This window comes from Lampris incognitus, chromosome 2, assembly GCF_029633865.1.
Source record: "Lampris incognitus isolate fLamInc1 chromosome 2, fLamInc1.hap2, whole genome shotgun sequence".
Classification (NCBI taxonomy): Eukaryota; Metazoa; Chordata; class Actinopteri; order Lampriformes; family Lampridae; genus Lampris; species Lampris incognitus.
The window spans coordinates 108,976,622-108,997,681 of record NC_079212.1 but is presented as its reverse complement, the minus strand read 5'-3'; the positions used below and the strand labels follow the sequence as shown (position 1 = coordinate 108,997,681).

Here is a 21,060-nt window from a genome sequence, read left to right as displayed (position 1 = left end):
TCCAAGCATGAAGAGAAGACTAAGTCTCACCAGAGACTGCTGAACCACTTATTCGTATCCTCTTATCTTATCGTTCTATGATGGGATAGGAGAGATTAACAGACTTGTCTTCCCAGCCAGGTACAGCCTCACAAAAAGAAGGGAGCACTCAACAGCGCCCTCTGAAGGCCCCAGTAGAGACATGTGCACTTCACAACTTTTGATTGACAAGTGCGTGTCTCCCTGTGAGTGCGTTGTCTGGGAAAACTGACGTACCTCAGTTTGAATTGTGTGTAATGTGATTAACTGATCGTTTATGGTCACAATGTGTTGTTAGTTTTTTCCGTGCGAACTTTTTATTTCACTTTATTTTTATAGTGTATACTGCCTTTAATCTTTATGATTATTCGAGGTTGATCTATTATGAAATCAACGCTTTTATCCTTTGGATAGAAAATGTTTTCTTGTTGTTATCACATTATTGTAGTGACATTGACATGATCGTTGTTAAGTATCATGACTCTTTATGTGGTGCTACATCTGTTTTTGTTTTAGAGAGCACTAATTAATGTATGTTTATTTACAAACAAAATGTTGGATAGTCTCACTTTAATTATGTTTATTATAAACTACTGACTTGTCTTTTATAAAGATCACTGTTTGTCCTCTACTCAGTTTGAGTACATTGTGTCTTGGACGTGTGTCCAAGTTGCTGTTGTGACGTGTCATCACCATTCATATTTCAGTTGAAACATTAGTTTTTAGCTTGTTTTACTGAATAAAAACGTGCTTTCAGCGTTTTTCATCGTATGCAAAACTGAATAATGATGATGACAGAAAATCAGATAACCTCTCCTCAATAAGCAGCTCTGATTGAATACGACTCAATGTATATTTTATCCGCTTTTTCCTCACTGAAAATCATCTTTTCATACAGGCCTTATGTGACAAAATGCAAATACATATCGAGCAGATCAACACTTTATGAACATAAATCATATTATGTTGGCTAATCAGCATTAAAATGTCCCAAACACGGTTGAAACTAATAATATGTTTTGCAAAAACAAAAACAAAAAAAACACTTCAACAACTTTTTATTGAAATCTAGAAGACAAGAACATGTCCACTGATCTTTTAAAAGTGTTATGGTGCATTTGTACACATGCAGGGCATCGTAGCATACCAGTTCATACAGACAATAAAGACAATGTCCCTTGGCAGATAACCAAAGATTAGAGCAGAAAGAAAGAAAGGAAGAAAGAAAGAAAGAAAGAAAGAAACGTGTTATAATGGGTTTGTCCTTGATGCTGAAAAATTTCGCGCCAAAAAAAAAACGCAGATAAAACTCATCAAACGTTATTTTGAGTTTAAGCGATGTTGGAGAGACTAGGACGCACTGTTTAACCACTGTATGAAATATAAGAAAAACAAAAATAATAATAATTGAAAGCGAACAAATCAAGGTCGTAAAAATGTTATGTTTAATATGCAAGTATAACTAGTTGAAAGCTATCACCGATCCTTTGCTCCAGTTTATACTGGGGCAATGAGACAAGGCATCGTGGGTAAGGGTAAAACGCCTTACAAAAGGCAAAAAAGAAAATAAATCCAGGTTAAAATCACGAACTTTGTATCTGCCGTATACTGCAGACAAATGTTACAGGGTAAATGAAGTAAAATGTGCAAATGTTGCACAGCTGACGATCATCTATGTTCCAGTCAACAAGTGTCCCATCAAAGACAGCACACACTTTAGAAACGCTTTTTGGGGGGGGGGGGGGGCACGAGGGCACGCGCCCTCGCCTCATTATTTGTCCGTGAGCCACGGCCTCCACAGCGAGCCGTGGGACCGGAACGTTGTCCGGGACGGAGGAGGCTTCGTTGCCACAGTCCTGCGGCCTTTCTCGGCGGACAGCTGCTGTTGCAGCGCGGCTCTCTGTAGCACGTAGAAACGTTTGATCTCCTCTCTCTCAGCCGGCCGCAGGGGGGCGTGCAGGGACAGATGCCGGAGGGTCTCCTGGAGACACTGGGAGAAACCTTGAGAGTAGTTGGGCGCAGCGCTACAGGCCATCAAGGCCCTCTCCCTCAGGAAACGCACCGCCATCTCCAAAATGTCGGCTTTCTCCAGCTTGGTGGAGGAGCAGGAGGAGGAGGAGGAGGAGGTCTGCACGTCACTTTGCTCTACTCGCCTCAGAAGAGTTCTTAATTGCTCGATGCTGTAATTGATGCGGTCCCTCCTTACTTTTTCTACCATAAGTTTGCGTAACTGGGAAAACAAAGTGGAGAGATGCAAATTAAATCATTGAAAATTTAAAAAAAAATATTTGCTGCCTATCTAAACTTGTCTTTATTTAGATAAAATTATTTCATGAGTACATGTAATACCTCTGGTACATACAATGAGATGTGAAATTCTGTTTTCAATTTATCTTCATTCCCATCTCCCACACATGCATACCCCTATTCGTGAGTTTCTCCTTGATCCCCGAAGTTGTCCAATGTATAATTTCCCTTACAATTATGAACATTCATGTGTTTAGTTTTGCATTGCTTTTGTCTGCCCTGTCTTAATGTGTGACAGTGTCGATTCAAGTCTTGCTGACGTCTATCTATCTATCTATCTATCTATCTATCTATCTATCTATCTATCTATCTATCTATCTATCTATCTATCTATCTATCTATCTATCTATCTATCTATCTATCTATCTATCTATCTATCTATCTATCTATCTATCTATCTATCTATCTATCTCCACCCCTGTGTGAATGGTGGAAATAAAACGGAGAAATACAAAGTAGAGACGGATCATTAAGAATAAAAACGTATTAGATAATAAGGAGGTCGAACCATTGCAGAATATATGCAGTGATTAAAAAAACAGTTACAAGTCAAATGAAGCGTGTCGTACCTTGTTAGACCTGCGGTTGTCAGCCGAGGAAGGCCTTTCATTTGCCCCGTTTTGGGTTACAGGAGCCATTGAATGTTGAGAAATAATAATAATATTAATAATAATAATAATAATAATAATAATAATAATACTGAAAACGGACAACAGCGGTGTTGCCTCAGCCAGCTCCGTGTCAAAGAGAAGCAGTCTCAGTCTGTTCTCACAGCTAACACTCGATGTGCGTGCAGAAGATTTCCGCACTGAGAGATGAGGGACTTAAGGCGTCTCCAGATGTGCATATATACACACACACAAACACACACACACACACGTACACATACACACACATAGGCAGGGATGACCTGCGTCTGGTTTTCCATGCGTGGACTTTTAACACCTGAGACTTTCCCACAGTCAACAGCAAACCGATCCTGTCATAAAGTCAGGAGTACAAACGATGTCCTGCCTGTGACACCTGTCTTCAACACCCCCTACCCACCCCCTCCGCCACCCCCACGTCCCACCAACTTCCTTTATTCAAGCCCAAGTGCGACCTGCAGCCGCCAGAGAGCGTGCCGCGGCCACCTCGGCACAGACGCCTCCCGCCGGAGTTTACGAAGAGAAGAAACAACAACAAAAACAAAACAAGGAAAACCTTTGATCCCCGATACCAGGTAAGAAGAGTGGAACACACACGCGCACGCCCACGTACACGTTTCTGTGGATATCAGAGGGGCATTGCGCACCACAGCGACCCCGGCACACGCCACGCGTCACGGCGCAGGAGGATATGTCCGTGTGCTCGGTGTGTTTAGCAATTCATATGCACCTGCCGGCCATGCTTTTACATTTCTTTCGTTTCCGCTGAAAAATGTAAGTATTCCTTACGCCACATGCATTGATACGCCTGCTTTAATACGCGAGCTACAGCGGCTATAATGGAAACAAAATAACCCAGACGACGACAGGAGGAACAGATTACTGACGATGTTGTATGGTTGAATATTTATTCTGGCAGTATTCACAGAAAGGAAAAAAAATATTTCATGCCAATAAAGAAACTTTGATATGAATGGAGAAAGAGGGAGAGAGAAACAAAGACAGACAGACAGAGAGAGAAAGAGAGAGAAAGAGAGAGAGAGGTTGGCAGACAGACAGAGAGAGAGAGTCACCAGACAGACAGACAGACAGACAGACAGACAGACAGACAGAGAAGAGGTGGAGTCAGAGAGTGAGACACGGGCCCATGGTAGTCCCAGTGGGGCTCTGTGGGAGTGGGGGTGTCAAGCTGAAGTGTGCCTTCTCCCTTCAGAGACGGGCTGAATAATTCAGACATGCGGCTGCATGATATCAATAACGAGGTCAGAAAGGTCAGAATAGACATCAAAATACATATGTCTTCCTACATCTCCAAAGTTAGAAATGATCATTATTGCTTGAAAAAAAGTATGAAGTGTAAGCGAGTTTGCCCGAAATCCACTGATTCCACTAAATCCACCGGGCTTAGGTGAAAACCCTGTATCAGCAAAACTACTTTCAGTTGAGTGCCTTGGCATCTGACAAAAGCACTTATAACTGAAAATTGCAGGGCAACAAAAATGAACTCTTTCCAAAGTGTGCCTTTACTTTCTGAATATCAATAAAACGATCCTCTGAGGGTCACAAAACAAATCTATTTGAACGTCTTGATTGAATGGGTGGATGAAATGACCAGCATTGCTTCTGATGTAAAATTGGACTGTAGGTTGAGAGATAGGCAAGTTGTATAGGAAAATATTTGGCTCCCACGATGCAATGTGATGAAGAAGAGCGGCAGCCTTTTGTAACGTGACAACAACCAAGCTGTGTACTATAACTTTCTACCTCTGTTTCTTCCCTGAATATGTAAAGAAAAATCTTCCTAACATCAATTTTCCCTTGTTGGTCCTCTGCTTGCTTTGTCTTTTGTATTGTTTGGGTGGATATGTATGTATGTGTGTTTTCAATGTTGAAAAGAAGGCATTAAAAAGTTAAAGAGTCTCTGATTCCCCATTAGACACTCATTTACAACAATCGTATTTTAACCTCCCAGCACAATTTATGTTATGGGTAGTCTGTTCCATCGTCTACCAACACGGGGATCACTGGTTCGAATCCCTGTGTTACCTCCAGCTTGGTCGGGCGTCCCTACAAACCCAATTGTCCGATTCTGCGGGCGGGAAGCCGGATGTGGGTATGTGTCCTAGTCGCTGCACTAGTGCCTCCTCTGGTCGGTCAGGGCGCCTGGTTGGGGGGGGTAGAGGGAACTGGGGGGGAATAGCGTGATCCTTCCACGCACTATGTCCCCCTAGTGAAACTCCTCACTGTCAGGTGAAAAGAAGTGGCTGGCAACTCCACATGTATCAGCGGAGACATGTCGTAGTCTGCAGCTCTCCCAGCATCGGCAGAGAGGATGGAGCAGCAACCGGGACGGCTCAGAAGAGTGGGGTAATTGGCCGGATACAATTGGGGAGAAAATGGGGACCCCCCCCCCACCACCACCACCACCACCACCAAAAAAAAAGTATTTAACATCTAACATTAATCAGGAATTAATTCACTTGGATTAAAGACAGCTGTCAGTTGAATATCAAAGATATTCTTTTTTTATTATTTTCTTCTTCAACTAACGTAACACTTTATCGCATTGATTTGATCTTCCTGAGCAACATAATGCAATAAAAACAATCATTTTTACTTTTGTTGTAAATGAGGAAAAAAAAGGCCTTCGCTTTTTATTTGTCAAGTACATTGGCTTCTGCAAGCCACTTGCAATCAAATGGCTGCACTTGTCTCTGTGTGGGTGAAGCATGGGCCTAATCTTTATATCTTTAGTGCCCCTTATCAGACTTGCTGTCACACACACCCCCCATCTGCAGCAGACAGGGCCCATCAGACAGAGTGAAGGTTCCCAGGTAATAAAAGCGTAACGACCTGCTTGTGTTGCGTCTCTACCTGCAGCCCCTTTCCCTTTACTGAGGCCAGGAGGCCAGTTAACCATGAGATAATTGATGCCTCTCTCCCATTGTTGTGTCGGCCTCGCCCACTGGCCTCCGAGTGTGGGAAAGCTAATCCTGCCTGGGACTCATGGCTTTGTAATGCTAATGTCCAGCTATAAATAGGACACAGCGATCCTCAGTGCCATCACTCCTCACTCTGCTCCTCTGAGAGGCACAGCACACTATCGACACCACAATGGCTCCTACTCACACTAGAGACTCCACCTGCTCAGTGCTCTCCTCCAAAGACAGACACAAAGTAAGTATAAGTACCATTATCCATCCACCCAGCCACACCATTTACAATTACACAACTGATCTTCCTCATGGCTTCCAACTAGAATTGACCAAGTTCCTGATCCGTTCTTACAGTTGAGAAAACCGGCGGTCGAGAAGTTGCGCAGGGACCGCATCAACAGCTGCATCGAGCAGCTGAAGACCCTGCTGGAGAAAGAGTTTCATAAGCAGGACCCCAACGCCAAGCTGGAGAAGGCTGACGTGCTGGAGATGACGGTGGTGTTTCTGAAGCAGCAGCTGCAGCCTCAGAGCCCGGCTGCTCAGAAGGCTCACAGTGAAGGATACTCCCGCTGCTGGACAGAGACCCTGCACTTCCTGTCCGCCAACCCGCTGAAGGATGTGACCTTCGAGCCACTCCAGTACCTCCATGCTGCCCAGAGAGCTGGCCGGGATGTCTGCTCCCCCTCTCCCCTCTCCCCCTCCCAGCTCCACAGCCACAGCCTGGTGAAACACGCTCCCAGCGGCGGCAGACTGGTGTGGAGGCCGTGGTAGATGCTGAATGAACTCTCTCTCAATCTGGATGGGTGTTGGCCATCTTTGATGCTGTATAGGATATTTCTACACATAGTGACTTCTCAGTGACTCGTGCTTTACCTCCTTGATGTAATGCTAGGATGGCAGGCACAACGTTGCAAGTTTTGTTGTTTTGATTACTCTTTAAAGTGGCTGTTGTGTCTCTACAATGTAAAGGCAATTTCATGCATAGCTTGAGGGAAATTTGCTTTTCTGTATCATGAAAACTACCTACCTTTGAACTCCTATGGAGTTTTTGTCTGTGACAATGAATATTAAGCTTAATGCATAAATCTCCTCTGTGAAGAGAATGTGTTGGGGAACTTTTGTAAAGGAGTACTGTTGAAATGTCCTCTTTTTTTAAGATATAATGCATTCAGCCTAAAACAACTTGTATGCTTTTATATTAACCAAAAAATAAATAAAAATCATATCCATTTATTCCAAACTTTTGAGTCCTCTCTTTTCCATTCATTTATTTATAAGGGTCTGTCATATTAGGAGTGTTCATAATGACCAAAGAATTAAACAATACCAGTGCAATGCAATACCCATGAGATGCCCCACTGAGCTTACATGAAGTGACGTGGCCACTTACTAATGAAAACATCTCTTAGGATAATTTACAAATGAGCCCCCTGAGAGAAATGATAATCGAAGAGAAAATGACGAGATGTGATTCAATTGCATTGTATATTTATGCCTATTTGTTAGAATTATTCAGAATTTAAAGACACATTCCAGTCAGACCCTCCTGTATCCCGGCTTTTCACCCCAGGATGTCCTTTTTATCTATCCTGAATTGAATACTGAATATTGAATAAAAATTGTTCAGACCTGATCTGTATTTTACAGTCCTGTCTCGGGGCCCTAAAAAATGTCTTGAACCTGTCTTCATCTCTCCATCCCTTTATATCCTTTTAAATCAAATTAGATGGTTGGGGAAATTGACAAAATATTATAAGTCTTACCTGGAAACATTTGGTTGGATCGTTTCCAAAAAAAGACCTGTGTGTTTAATATCTTGTGTACTCAGTGTAAACACAGCACCACTGTGAGAGGAAACACAAAGGCACCTGCTTATGCGTGTGTGTAACCATATGAGAGAGCACTTGCATGTATGCAGTACACACAGCCTGCAGACACCACGTGTGCATGCACATGTTTTAAATAATCAACCTCATGCATCTTTGCAGATCATATTTGCTGAAAGCAAGCTCACACACGTGTGGGAGGGTGCCTGCGAAGTGTGTGTGTGGGTGTGTGTGTGTGTGTGTGTAGGAGTCGGTCCGAGCGTGCCTGCCTTGAGCTCTTTTGTACTAAAGCCCCTGGCTGCTGGCAGGTTTGTGGGCTCTGTCAGCTCCTGTTTCATCAAACAGCTGGTAAGCTGAGCTGCTGTTTGGGCAAGAGGGGTAGGGGTGGGGGGATACCCTCCCTCTGTGTGGAGCCTGCCTCTCCACAGCTTTCCCACACCCCTGAGCCATTCTCCCCCTTTATCCCAGGGACAAAGGAAGTGTGCCATGCTAAATCATCCACCTCCCCATCCCCCCACCCCCACCCCAGCCCTAGCCACGATGGTGAGAATCCCCCCTGACCCCATTGCTGCTGCTAGTGCCCCAAACCCCCACCCACCCCTCCGGTACAAATCTCTATCTGCATTTGGAGGGAAAACAGGGCGGGCCATTTAACCAACATGGTGTTTGTAGTGTCACAACACATAACCAATGCAAATGAAAAATACAAACAAATTGATTGATAGCATCAATGCTTTGCAATGCTAATAAGGCCAAACACTCAAAAATGTACCGCTGACAGGGGATTATTATTGCCCCCGAGTCATATTTTTTTCTAAATTTTAATATTTCTTGAGTTTTAAGTTTGTTATTTGTCATGCAACTAGTTTAGACAGTGGACCCAAAGCAATGAAATGCCAACTCGTCATTACTCTACACAAATACATTGAAATATATTTGTAAATATAGACATTCCTGTCCTTAATGCACGTGCCAAATAAACAATGCATGTCAAATGTCAGTAGGCAATTAGACAATTATAACAAGGCATGGTGACAGCACATCGGAACAGCTGATGGTCAACATGAACCCAGTAATCATGTGACAGCAGAGCGGTCATAGCTGTCGAGTGTCATGCAGGTCAGCAAGTCAAGTTATATTCTTCTAAAGTCACGTGGCCTGCGGGTGGAACCTATTTTTTACTCTATGTTGTTGGGCTTTGAGGTTATGAAACTGATGTCTAATTGCCGATTTATTGCTATTTGTTTTGATATCAGGTTTGCTAATATGCTGAATATGAGGGAAACACAAGACAGATTTTACTGTCTTAACCACACAGCAGGACTTTTAGTGAGTGTTCCTTGCGAAGGCGCTGGTGTCTATGTGGATATGAACGGATGGGCCTGTGCTTGTTAGCAGACCACCGTGGGAAACCGCTGCCTCGTATCTGATGCAACCAGGTGCAAGTCAGGCTGCAGGGCAGGTCCCTTGTCCCAGGTGATAGCTGAAGAGTCCACACACTACACTGTGAGCAACACACACACACACACACACACACACACACACACACACACACACACACACACACACACACACACACACACACACACACACACACACACACACACACGTGCGTGCTCACACAGATTAGTAGTCTTGGCTCCTGGCCACTGCTGTGATGTTACACACTGAGAAAAGCGGCTCCGATAACTACCACCCAATCTTATATTAAGAAAAATATGAGGTCACTGGCATAATTAAAGAAACTCTACTTACAACGCACATTTTTTTAACTTAGGAAGCTGTAGGTGAATCGGGCGATCCCAAGCTGATATGGGATATAAGACACTGAATCCTTTAAATTTAGCAGGGACATTTTGTGTTTTGTTTTGTTTTGTTTTGTTTTGTTTTGTTTTGTTTTGCTTTGTTACTTAACTTGTGTTCTCGGTTCCCCACAGGGTTCAGCAGAGTATTACATGACATTGTCATTACATTGGCTTACACAACACAGGGGCCCATTCTGGAGAAACAACCTCAATTTTTTTGCATGTCAAAGAACAATTATAACCAGATGAATTGATAGATAATATTCTAGCGCTATAAACATGACAAGCACATTTTCTGATCTGTCTCTCCTACACACAGACACAGACACACACACAGACGCACACACACACAGACACACACACAGACACAGACACACACACACACACACACACACACACACACACACACACACACACACACACACACACACACACACACACACACACACACACACACACACAGGCTACAAGCAGTTGAAGAGAATGGGAAAGTGGAAAGACCCTCAACCCAAGAGGTCAAATGCTTCATAATTCAGCATGGCTGATTATTGATTAATGAGACTAAAACGTAATCAATACCACCCTATAAGATCCACAAGATATTCATATCTCCTATTGTGGTGGTTTTATAATTAGTGTCAATTGTAATAGTGATTTAAACCTGCATTCCCGTGGGAGTTTTGTACTCTTCAATCTATCTGCTGTTCATGTTCATGTAGTTATATTATCAGAAATAAAAAAGGCATTATTAACTCCTAACATCCCATACAAACAAGGAAACACAGCAGAGAGTATGAAAATTCCAATATTTTTCTTTTTATTTTGAATCAATTATTATTATGAACAACAATTGTCTTTAGAGACCAAGTACTTAGCAAGTACTCATCTTAGCTTTTCTGCAAGAAAGGTGTTTTTGCTTTCACATTCAATCATTTCATCAATTTACTGCAACAAACACACAGTGTCAACATTTTCACTTTGTGGCATGACAATGCCTCCTGTGGAACGCCGGGGCTTCCAGTAAAGCCTTTACAAAAGACACTCAATACAGTGGAAAAACATCATTTAAAGAGGCTAACAGAGTGATAATGAGGCTGAAGGCGAGACTTCCTCCGGTTAAGCAAACATTCAGATAAAGACGTTGTCTTTACAAATCATCCTCCTAGTAAGTGAGAGGATTAGAGACATACCGTTGTGCATCAACAGAGCACAAACTGAGCAACACTGTCAGCGAAAGCATACCTTAAAAACCCTTTCTCCAATATGAAGAAATATAAATGTCAATTCAGCTCTTGCTCGCAGAGCTTGTTAATAGAGTTCATCTTCAAAAAGAAGACAGGGAAAAAAACAGTTCAATGAGAGACAGGGAAATCTGTTTCCTACAGCATCAAAGATGGCCAACACCCATCCAGATTAAGAGAGAGTTCATTCAGCATCTACCACGGCCTCCACACTGGTCTGCTGCCGCTGGGAGCATGTTTCACCAGGCTGTGGCTGTGGAGCTGGGAGGGGGAGAGGGGAGAGGGGGGGCAGACATCCCGGCCAGCTCTCTGGGCAGCATGAAGGTACTGGAGTGGCTGGAAGGTCACATCCTTCAGCGGGTTGGCGGACAGGAAGTGCAGGGTCTCTGTCCAGCAGCGGGAGTATCCTTCACTGTGAGCCTTCTGAGCAGCCGGGCTCTGAGGCTGCAGCTGCTGCTTCAGAAACACCACCGTCATCTCCAGCACGTCAGCCTTCTCCAGCTTGGCGTTGGGGTCCTGCTTATGAAACTCTTTCTCCAGCAGGGTCTTCAGCTGCTCGATGCAGCTGTTGATGCGGTCTCTGCGCATCTTCTCTACCGCTGGTTTTCTCAACTGTAAAAACAGATCAGGAACTTGGTCAATTCTAGGCTCTTCTGTTGGAAGCCATGAAGAAGATCAGTTGTGTAAATGGTGTGGCTGGGTGGATGGATAATGGTACTTATACTTACTTTGTGTCTGTCTTTGGAGGAGAGCACTGAGCAGGTGGAGTCTCTGGTGTGAGTAGGAGCCATTGTGGTGTCGATAGTGTGCTGTGCCTCTCAGAGGAGCAGAGTGAGGAGTGATGGCACTGAGGATCGCTGTGTCCTATTTATAGCTGGACATTAGCATTACAAAGCCATGAGTCCCAGGCAGGATTAGCTTTCCCACACTCGGAGGCCAGTGGGCGAGGCCGACACAACAATGGGAGAGAGGCATCAATTATCTCATGGTTAACTGGCCTCCTGGCCTCAGCAAAGGGAAAGGGGCTGCAGGTAGAGACCCAACACAAGCAGGTCGTTACGCTTTTATTACCTGGGAACCGTCACTCTGTCTGATGGGCCCTGTCTGCTGCAGATGGGGGTGTGTGTGACAGCAAGTCTGATAAGGGGCACTAAAGACATAAAGATTAGGCCCATGCTTCACCCACACAGAGACAAGTGCAGCCATTTGATTGCAAGTGGCTTGCAGATATTTATTTGCCCCATATTTGTATATGTATTGCAGAGAATAGAAGCCAAGGCCATGATTTTTAAAATGGCAGAAAAGTCTGTCTTTGTTCCAGTTTCTGAAAATATGTAATCAGGAATCAGTAACACTATTTTTATACAGTTTCCCTGATATTAGAGTGTGTTGAGTGTGTTGAGCTGTTGTCAATCAAAATGGCAACTTACACATGAGACGATTGCAGGTTTGATAGAAGTTGACATCTTTTACCTCCTCCGCTGTAATTTAGTGTTTAATGGGGCACCAGATGCCGAGTGTCTGTGATAATTATCCTTTGTTTATATTGTTTAATTAAATATATTTTTGTAACATATCAGTGTTAAAGATAAGCTGTATAACAATAAAAATTTCCACTTCCTTTCAGAAAAAGTTCTTAAGAAATGAAAGTGAAACAGAGAAAGGGAGAGAGAGAGAGAGAGAGAGAGAGAGAGAGAGAGAGAGAGTGAGAGAGAGAGAGAGAGCGAGAGAGAGAGAGAGAGAGAGAGAGAGAGAGAGAGAGAGAGAGAGAGAGAGAGAGAGAGAGAGAGAGAGAGAGAGAGAGAGTGAGAAGGAGAAGGAGAAGGGGGTGGAGAGAGGTATTCCCATTGTAAATGCCAATTAAAAACAATTATTCCCTGTTCTGTGGGAAGGCACGCTTCTATTGTCCAACCCCCCCCCCCCCAACCCCACCACACCACACCCCACCCACACACATACACTCCCCTTTTCACCCACCCCTTAGGTGAATAGGTAATAAATGGGAAAGAGAGTGTGGGAAAGGAGGCTGGCATCCCACTCAGACATCCTCCAGTCAATAGCACACACACACACACACACACACACACTAGACAACCTGCAGGCCACATCACAGGCACTGCTGAGCCGAGGGACGTGTGTGTGTGAGTGTGTGTGTGTGTGTGTGTGTGTACACACAGGGTGTTGTGATGTGTCTAGTGCAGCAGTGTGTAGTTGGAGGGAAGGTGCATGTGTTCTTCCAACCCGCTTGTGTCCTTCCTGCCCTTAGCTTGCTGCCGCTGGCTAGCCTTTGTGGCGAATAGGGAAGCATCCTAGCGTGTAACCAAGACTCCTACCAGGCCTCCCCGTGGCCACCCGTGGTAACTGGGGTCTTGCGGCCCCGGGCTAACTTGGCAGGGGATCTCGGAGCAGCAGTGGGCCCCAGAGATATGGTGTGCAGGCCCACCTTGGTGGACATGCCCTGGCACCTATCAACCACTGCCCCGCTGCCTTGTGGGTGAGTCTGGGAAGACATAAGGCTAAGGGAGCTTACCCCAACAGAAAAGCAAGCTGTGGCGGTACGCTTCGAGGCGGTTTCCGAAAAACTGGATTTCCGGCAGCCCCCTGCAGTTGTGTGGAGGTGCTGGTCGTCTAGGGATCCCCCTTGCCATCGGAACCATCTCCTCTACAATCAAGTCATATGGCGTTGGGAGAAGCGCACCCCCCATGCCACTTTAAAAACCATCTCTGTGCAGGTATCTTCTGCTATCTGAGTCCTCAAAGGACCCACAAATAGAAGAAGATGGTCATCATCAGGCACGATGGACAACCAGCAAGTGTGTGTGTGTGCATGCGTGCTATCTCTACCTGCTATCTCTACCCACCTTCACATCATTCATTCCCAATGTGTGAGTTTGTGTATGAAAAACTATGTGTGTCTGTCTGCATCTCTGTTGACATGCACACATTTGTCTAAAATTGTGTATTTGCCCTGTATTGGTGCATGTATGTGTATCAGTGTGTGTGTCCCTGTGTCTATCTGTTTATCTGAGTATGTGCATATGTATGTACCCCATGTCTTTGTGTGTGGTTGCTATGTGCATGTGTGTATTTGTGTGTAGGAGTGTGTTTTTGTGTGCAAGACCTTCTTTTAATTGTGGTTATTTGAGTGGATGAGTTTGCGTGTATGCGTGTATAGCATGCGTGATGCCTGTGCTTGTGTGTGTATCTGAGTATATGTGCAAGCGCACGTGTGTGTCTGTGTATACGTATATGCATGAGAAGGTTGTTTCTGTGTGTGCGTTTGCTTGTGCACACACTTCCTCCCACCTTCTCCAACCTGCTTGTAAACACAACAAGCAAACACCTGCTTCTCAGGAACCCTCTGATGTACGGTGACAGGCGCTAACTTCACTTCACAGCACTTTCATGATGGCTCAAGTGACCTTGGCTGTTCCTTTGTGTTTGTTCATTGATGTGTATCAGTGCAACTTGCGACTTAGTCAGAGCGTTTCTTGGTTGTTTTTCAGCATTGGGGTGCTATGGTTGTATTGGTCCTGCACAGGCATTTTTAAATGAAGCATTATATTGGCATTTCCAACAGCTTTTCGTGTTTTCTTCACCAGACAGTATTCACACTGTGACACCTTTGGTTCAGCCACTGTCTTTGGTTCTACTTCCGGTGTGGGAAGATGGCGGCGCGAATTCACATTTGCGGCGGCCTCACCCACTACCATCCATACAGTGTCCTTGTCGACGTCTGCGTCTAAGTTTTGCCTTTGTTTGATGGCTGGGAGAGCTGGCGCTGGATCGGCCAGGAGAGCTTGGTCTGCTGCATCCTGTGGACCCAGGGACAATGGCTCTGCCCGGAGCTGCGCCCGAGGATCGATTTGATTTTGATTTGTTATACTTTATTAAGGAGGAGGTAACACCGAGGACGGTCTGAAAGGACACGGAAGTGGGGAAGGCTAAGCTAACTGCTAGCCCATGCAGACCAGCAGTTCAAATAACACAGAGGGCAGTCTGGCGATGGCCTTGCCTAGTGTTGACTGTGTTTTTAGTGTCGTCGTGTGGGGTGCGGGGAGGTGTGTCGAAGGTGTCTGGCTGGGAGAGCTGGCATTGGATCGGCTGAGGGAGCCTGGTCTGCTGCCTCCTGTGGGCCCAGCGACCACAGCCCTGCCTGGAGCTGCACCCAAGGAAGAAGCATCGAGGGCAGTCTGACAGGACGTGGAAGCGGGGCAGGCTAAGCTAACTGCTAACCCATGCAGACCGGCAGTTCCGACAGTCATCCCGGCTGAAGTTCGTTCCCTTGGACAGTGATTTTTTTTTTTAGTTTGTATACGCATATGAGTTAGTTTGGATATATGTTTTTGTCTTTGAGTTGCACTGCTGTGGGCTGGGGGAAATTATATTTCGTTTCATTTCATGTGCGCAATAAAATGACAAATAAAGTGTTCCTGATTCCTGATACTGTTTAATGCACAAATTTGTTTGAACAAAGAAAATGCAGAAAGTGGGCTGTTGCCCCGAGTGAGCGAAGATATTACTGAGCAATTTGGAAGTCCTTAATGTGTGTTAATGACCATGAAAGTATGTGGAGAAAGAGACAGATGGCAAGAGGTCCTCTTGGAGGGAAATCCTCACTTGTCTTTCTTTTCCTCAAAGACGCATTTCTCAGAAGTGAGTCATGACACACTATGCAGATGAAAACACAGCTTTTGACTACAAACACATTCCAGCACAGGCATTCCTGCTATTCAGGAAGACAAGCCATGGCCTCATAGTGCCCCCCTCCACACACACTCTCTCCCAAACACGCCCACACACCGACACACTCTCTCACACACTCCCGTGTGTGTACACACCAAACAAGTCTCCATGGCTTTGAGCCCGAAAGCACCAGTGTCTGTGTGCAGCCAAAGGCCCTCGCTCCACCCAGGAATGTGTGAGAGCGCCGACCTGCTCATCTTTCCCACACTTAAGCCCCCCATTCAGGGGAGTGCCCCACCCTGCTGCGGCCACCACTGATCCATCAGACTCTCATTATTCCCCGTCCTCAATAGGCCATCTGGACAGCTACCGCGGGAGCCTAGACTTTTCACATATTTGAAGTACACCTAGGAGGAGTGCAGGTAAATATCAGTGAGATACAAAAACAACACAATACACACATGCGCGCACCCACGCACACACACACACACACACACAAACACACAAATATTAGCAAACATGCACATACTACTGACAAAAACACTAACTGGTGGAGGTATTATCATTGATTAAATCCACGGTGGAGAACCAGGTCACCTCTCCTATACAGGTCCAAGTCAGGCCCCATATGAGCGACTAATTTTTTTTTGAATGAGGGATCATATTCATCATAATTACTATATCTTATGTTAAAATTCTATCATTGAAGAATTTGTAGGCTAAATAGTCCAACATTTTTCCTGACACTTTATAGCACATTAACGATAAACACAAAATATCTACGATAGGAAACCCTAACCTTACAGTCTATAACTGTTCATGTTACGCACCTAGTCTGATTTATGCAAAGTCCCTATATATTAACAAGAAGGACATTGATTATGCAAATGAAGTTCATTCCGACCTCAAAACAAGATTATACGGACATGATTTTATTGGCAACACAAAATTTTTAAGCAGTAAAAGGGTGTTTGCAGAAAAACCTTACCAGGCCAAAACTACTTGTGGGGTGGTCTCATTACTTGACAGAAGGCATCTGACAATGCCAAAGTTTCCCGCCTAAAGAGGCTTTTCTGAGAAACATGCTTTCACTGTGAATGTCAAGTCACATGCTCTGGAATGCTATACACCCAGGACCCACATTAAGGAACAGGGGAGGCTCTTTCTTTTTTCCGCCAAGGGTCATGCGTTTCCCAGGTCCTTTATGGGCCTGCTGGAGTCACAAGCATAGGATACTGCTCGAGGTGGTGACACAGAGCACCTGCCCCTCGCTTTGTGGCTATAGGACCTGCCCTCAAACAGGGGCATCCGGAGTCAAAGCCTGGTTCAAAACAGTGTGAGAAATGCTCCACATCCATTTGCATCCCCCCTAACACAAACACACACACACACACACACACACACACACACACACACACACACACACACACACACACACACACACACACACACACACATATTCTCTCTACCCCCAAACACACTGTCCCTCTGTCTGTCTGTCTCACTCTCTCTCTCTCTCACACACAAACACACACACACACACACACACACACACACACACACACACACACACACACACACACACTACCCCCTAACACAACTTCTCTCTCTTGCTCTGTCTCTCTCTTCCATGCACACAAATGTACATGCGCATGCACACACGCACACAAACTAACACAAACTCTCTCTCACACACACACACACGCGCATGCACACACACACACACACTACCCCCAACACAACTTCTCTCTCTTGCTCTGTCTCTTTTCCCCACACACACACACACACACACACACACACACACATACATACACACACACACACGCACACACACACACACTCTACCCTCTTACAACTTCTCTCTCTCCCACTCTCTCTCTCTCTCTCTCTCTCTCTCTCTCTCTCTCTCTCTCTCTCTCTCTCTCTCTCTCTCTCTCTCTCACTCACACACACACACACACACACACACACACACACACACTCCTGTTTGTTGGGAAACGATAGCTATGGGCTTTTACATTGATAGCATAGTCCTTCATCCCACTGAGGTTGATCAAACGGATATCAACTTTTAAGAATAGAAGACGAATCATGAGTGTTTTTACTATATGCAGACGTTTCCTACTGACGACGTGGGGAGTCATTACCCAGTTTTTTATTATGTACAAAATCACTGGCTGTGATCCATTTTAAATTATGTTAAATAGCTATCTTATCAATAAAACCTAAACAGTCTGAAATTTGCCGAGCACAGCAAGCAAATTTGCAGAAAAGAAAGAAAAAGGAAAAGGAATAAAGAAAAGGTCAGTTATATAGAAAAATGAAGGCAACGAGCCTAATAACTATCTGAACTAATAAAGGTTTAATTTCGGTGTCATTTAGTTACACACGCTGCCCAATGAAAACTACAATTTTAAACAATATTGTTTACTGGGGTATATTTTCTACGTGTTGGTTTTTTTTATCGTTGTGTGTGTTTTCCTATACTACGGAGGAAGCTATGGCAAGTCCGGGACAAATTTCCCTCTGGGGACAGTGGAGTGTCTTTCATATTTATCATGACTTGATGCCGATATGATGTGCTGAGCTAATGTGCCGGAAGTGAAAGCTGTGTTGTATGGGGAGCTGAACACGGCCGGGTTCACCCACAGCAACGGAGGTTTTCCCGCGCGCGCGCGGAGGCCAGCTGCTGCGCTTCAAAGGCTTAATCCCGTCCGCCATGTTGTCCCAACTTTCCCACAGCACGCTTTGAGCATCCGACAATGGACGTGTGCCGCGCTCAATGCAGCATTAGTCCCGCTCCGCAAAGGGCCTTTTAATCCCCAAGAGAGACAAGTGAGAAAATATCTTGTTCCTATGGGGGGGGGGCAGACCCCCACCAATCAAATAACAGCTCTCTAAACCCGAGGTTTAATGTTATCTTGATCTTCGTCATTATGAATATTGTGGTTATCTTACATTAAAAAAAAACCCAAAACTGTCAGGTAGCCTCTTCGGGGGACCCCCCCCCCACATACATCTGTTTCTTTGGGCATTTCAGATATACTTCAGATTAGTTTTATCTTTTTCTAACTATATAAAAAATGTATTAGCCCAACATTCACGGTGTGACAATATTCACAAGGCTTTATATCTTTATATATAATGCATAACCAATAATAATTCTGATTTCTAATTAGATTTATCAGCCAACAAGATCACACACACAAAAGCGAATCGGTTCGTGCAGAACTAATTACCAAAATAAAGGGGGGAAAGGAATGCGCGGGAGGAAGTGAACAGTCAAGAGGAAGGCCTTGTGATTAATCATTGGTTGTTCCATTCATGAATCGTCTCCCGAGTTTTCCCGCCGTTTGTCTCAACAGACTTGAAAGTGGCCGAAACAACACATCCCGGAATATCAATCGCAGGGAACGGAGTCAACTTCTCCGCGGCACTCTTTTCATTGCCCACTCCACCTGTTCCCCCGGGACACGTCCATTGTACACAGACAATGAACGGTCAGTTTGGCGTGGGGTTAATTGAAGCCTTTGAGTGTAGTAGTGTCGGTCGTCCTCATTGGTCCGCAAGTGTGGGAAACCCCAATGTCAAACCTGAATAGACCCAAATGGTTTAAGGGGTAGCCCGTATAAATACGGACTGGTCCGTCAGAGGCGCACCCGGACCTCTAATAACCATCTTCCTATCTTAAAAGGTGATCGCCTACAACAGTATGGCACCTGTCCAAGTTGACAAAGTCACACGCTCTGGAAAAGGTAAAATAAAAGTAAGTACAACCTGCCATTTGTTGTTTTGCGCACGCGTGTGTATACATGTTAAAAGTGCACAATTTAACCTGCCCTCCTTCTCTCTCTCTCTCTCTCTCTGTCTCTCTCTCTCTCCGTCCATCTATCTCATTCCAATAGTTACGAAAACCGGCTGTGGAAAAGAAGCGCAGAGACCGCATCAACAGCAGTATCGAGCAGCTGAAAGCTCTGTTGGAGAAGGAGCTGCAAGCTCTGCAGCCCACCTCCAAGCTGGAGAAAGCGATCATCCTGGAGACCGCCGTGGGCTTCCTCAGAGGGACCGCGGCGCCCGCTTTCTCCGGCTCCACTTCTGGTTCAGCTGTCTGTCAGAGTTACGCGGAGGGCTTCGCCCGGTGCCTGCAGGAGACACTGCGTTTCCTGTCCGCGTACAACCAGCGGACGCGCTGCCGGCAGGCGCTCGTAAATCACGGCACGGCCGCCACGTGTGCCGGACGCAGCGGCGCACCGCGACGCGTCGGAGGGCAGGCGCACTGGAGACCCTGGTGATATTATATATATATAGAGCAACAGACTGTATGTGTAATCCAAAGAATGTCACAGTCATGGTGTTCTCTTTCGGTAGGAAATTACTTCCATTGCATCTTTTTTTCATTCGAAACAAACTGATGAGGCTTTTCCTTAAAGCCCACATCATATTCCCTCACTGTGTGAAGGTGAATGTTGTTTAACATAGTATGGTAAAGCAAGTTAAACCTGTTAGGTATCGCCCGGTTGATGGTAGTGACCCTCCGAGTCATTGCTTTCGAACTCAATTGATACACCTGTATATCACATTGATATGAATGAGACAATAAAATATTTCTGTGAATGCCAGCATCATCTCTTCCCTTGTTTTTGAGTCGACCAAAGATCTGGTGCTACTTTGCATCACAATAACAGGGCCGAGTAGACCTAATCCGTCTCACACATCGGTTCATTTTAATTGCCCAATCCATCGATTGGAGCCAATGACACCGAACGTAGGCAAGCTGAACTTGAAGTAATCACATCAGTAGCCATCTCTATACGATACCTTTCTATGTCATTGGCTGTGGTGAACGGCTAGGTCTCTAACATATAGTAGGAGGATATGTTGCAGCGCATACTCATATGTCCTTAGGTGCAGTAAGGCATCATCTGTAACACAGCAACACGGGTTATGATTTGTAATCATTGAGGAGTTTGAAATTTCCACTCCAGTACATAGGAGCATGTGCTGTAGTAATTTCAGCGTCTCATGGTCAAACGAGTCAGTATATATATATATATATATATATATATATATATATATATATATATATATATATATATATATATATATTCACATCAAAAGAAATCTGTATCAGATATATAAAATGTTATGCACGCCTGTGTTTGTGTATGCCATAAAACGGCACGCTGAAACAACTACAGCCATAGTAAAACTATAGCTTTAATTATAGTTAGTTCATCAGAAAAATCTGAAAGTTTTAAGTGCTTTATTCATAAAGTGTGCAGGACAGACTAGGACCATACTGCCCCTCCAAGATTAAGCGTCTTTTCCAAAACAGGGGCTGGTAAATATGCGCCAAGATTTTTTGGCAGGAGGAGAGGTTGGATGTGTTTAGTCAATATTTTCAAAGTGAATAGTCCAGCTGCTCCTCGGAGTACAAAGACGCCCACAGCCTCCTCCGCAAAGCCCAGGCTAACCTGAGCGTTCACACACTCGCACCATTCAGAGGCGTCAATTAAAAAGAAGTGTGTGTCCTTTTTCACGCCAGCACTCGCAATCCCTGCTCTTACACTTTATTGCTTTTAAGTATGGCCATA

The 21,060-nt window shown here is 44.8% G+C and overlaps 4 protein-coding genes across 4 annotated transcripts; 2 read left to right on the top strand and 2 right to left on the bottom strand.

The window, feature by feature from the left end:
* Nucleotides 1-1,789: 1,789 nt before the first annotated feature.
* Nucleotides 1,790-2,963, bottom strand: LOC130131429 (transcription factor HES-5-like). The gene is made up of 2 exons (XM_056301109.1): nt 2,895-2,963; nt 1,790-2,248 (listed from the first exon to the last, which is right to left on the bottom strand). The coding sequence occupies exons 1-2, from the start codon at nt 2,961-2,963 to the stop codon at nt 1,790-1,792; spliced, it is 528 nt and encodes a 175-aa protein (XP_056157084.1).
* A 3,123-nt stretch (nt 2,964-6,086) lies between these two features.
* On the top strand, nt 6,087-8,388 carry LOC130131419 (transcription factor HES-5-like). Its single transcript, XM_056301098.1, has 3 exons — nt 6,087-6,149; nt 6,263-6,661; nt 8,203-8,388. The coding sequence occupies exons 1-3, from the start codon at nt 6,087-6,089 to the stop codon at nt 8,386-8,388; spliced, it is 648 nt and encodes a 215-aa protein (XP_056157073.1).
* Nucleotides 8,389-10,975: 2,587 nt separating this feature from the next.
* Nucleotides 10,976-11,571, bottom strand: LOC130131408 (transcription factor HES-5-like). Its single transcript, XM_056301088.1, has 2 exons — nt 11,509-11,571; nt 10,976-11,392 (listed from the first exon to the last, which is right to left on the bottom strand). The coding sequence occupies exons 1-2, from the start codon at nt 11,569-11,571 to the stop codon at nt 10,976-10,978; spliced, it is 480 nt and encodes a 159-aa protein (XP_056157063.1).
* A 7,607-nt stretch (nt 11,572-19,178) lies between these two features.
* Nucleotides 19,179-19,758, top strand: LOC130131397 (transcription factor HES-5-like). Its single transcript, XM_056301077.1, has 2 exons — nt 19,179-19,232; nt 19,372-19,758. The coding sequence occupies exons 1-2, from the start codon at nt 19,179-19,181 to the stop codon at nt 19,756-19,758; spliced, it is 441 nt and encodes a 146-aa protein (XP_056157052.1).
* Nucleotides 19,759-21,060: the final 1,302 nt, after the last annotated feature.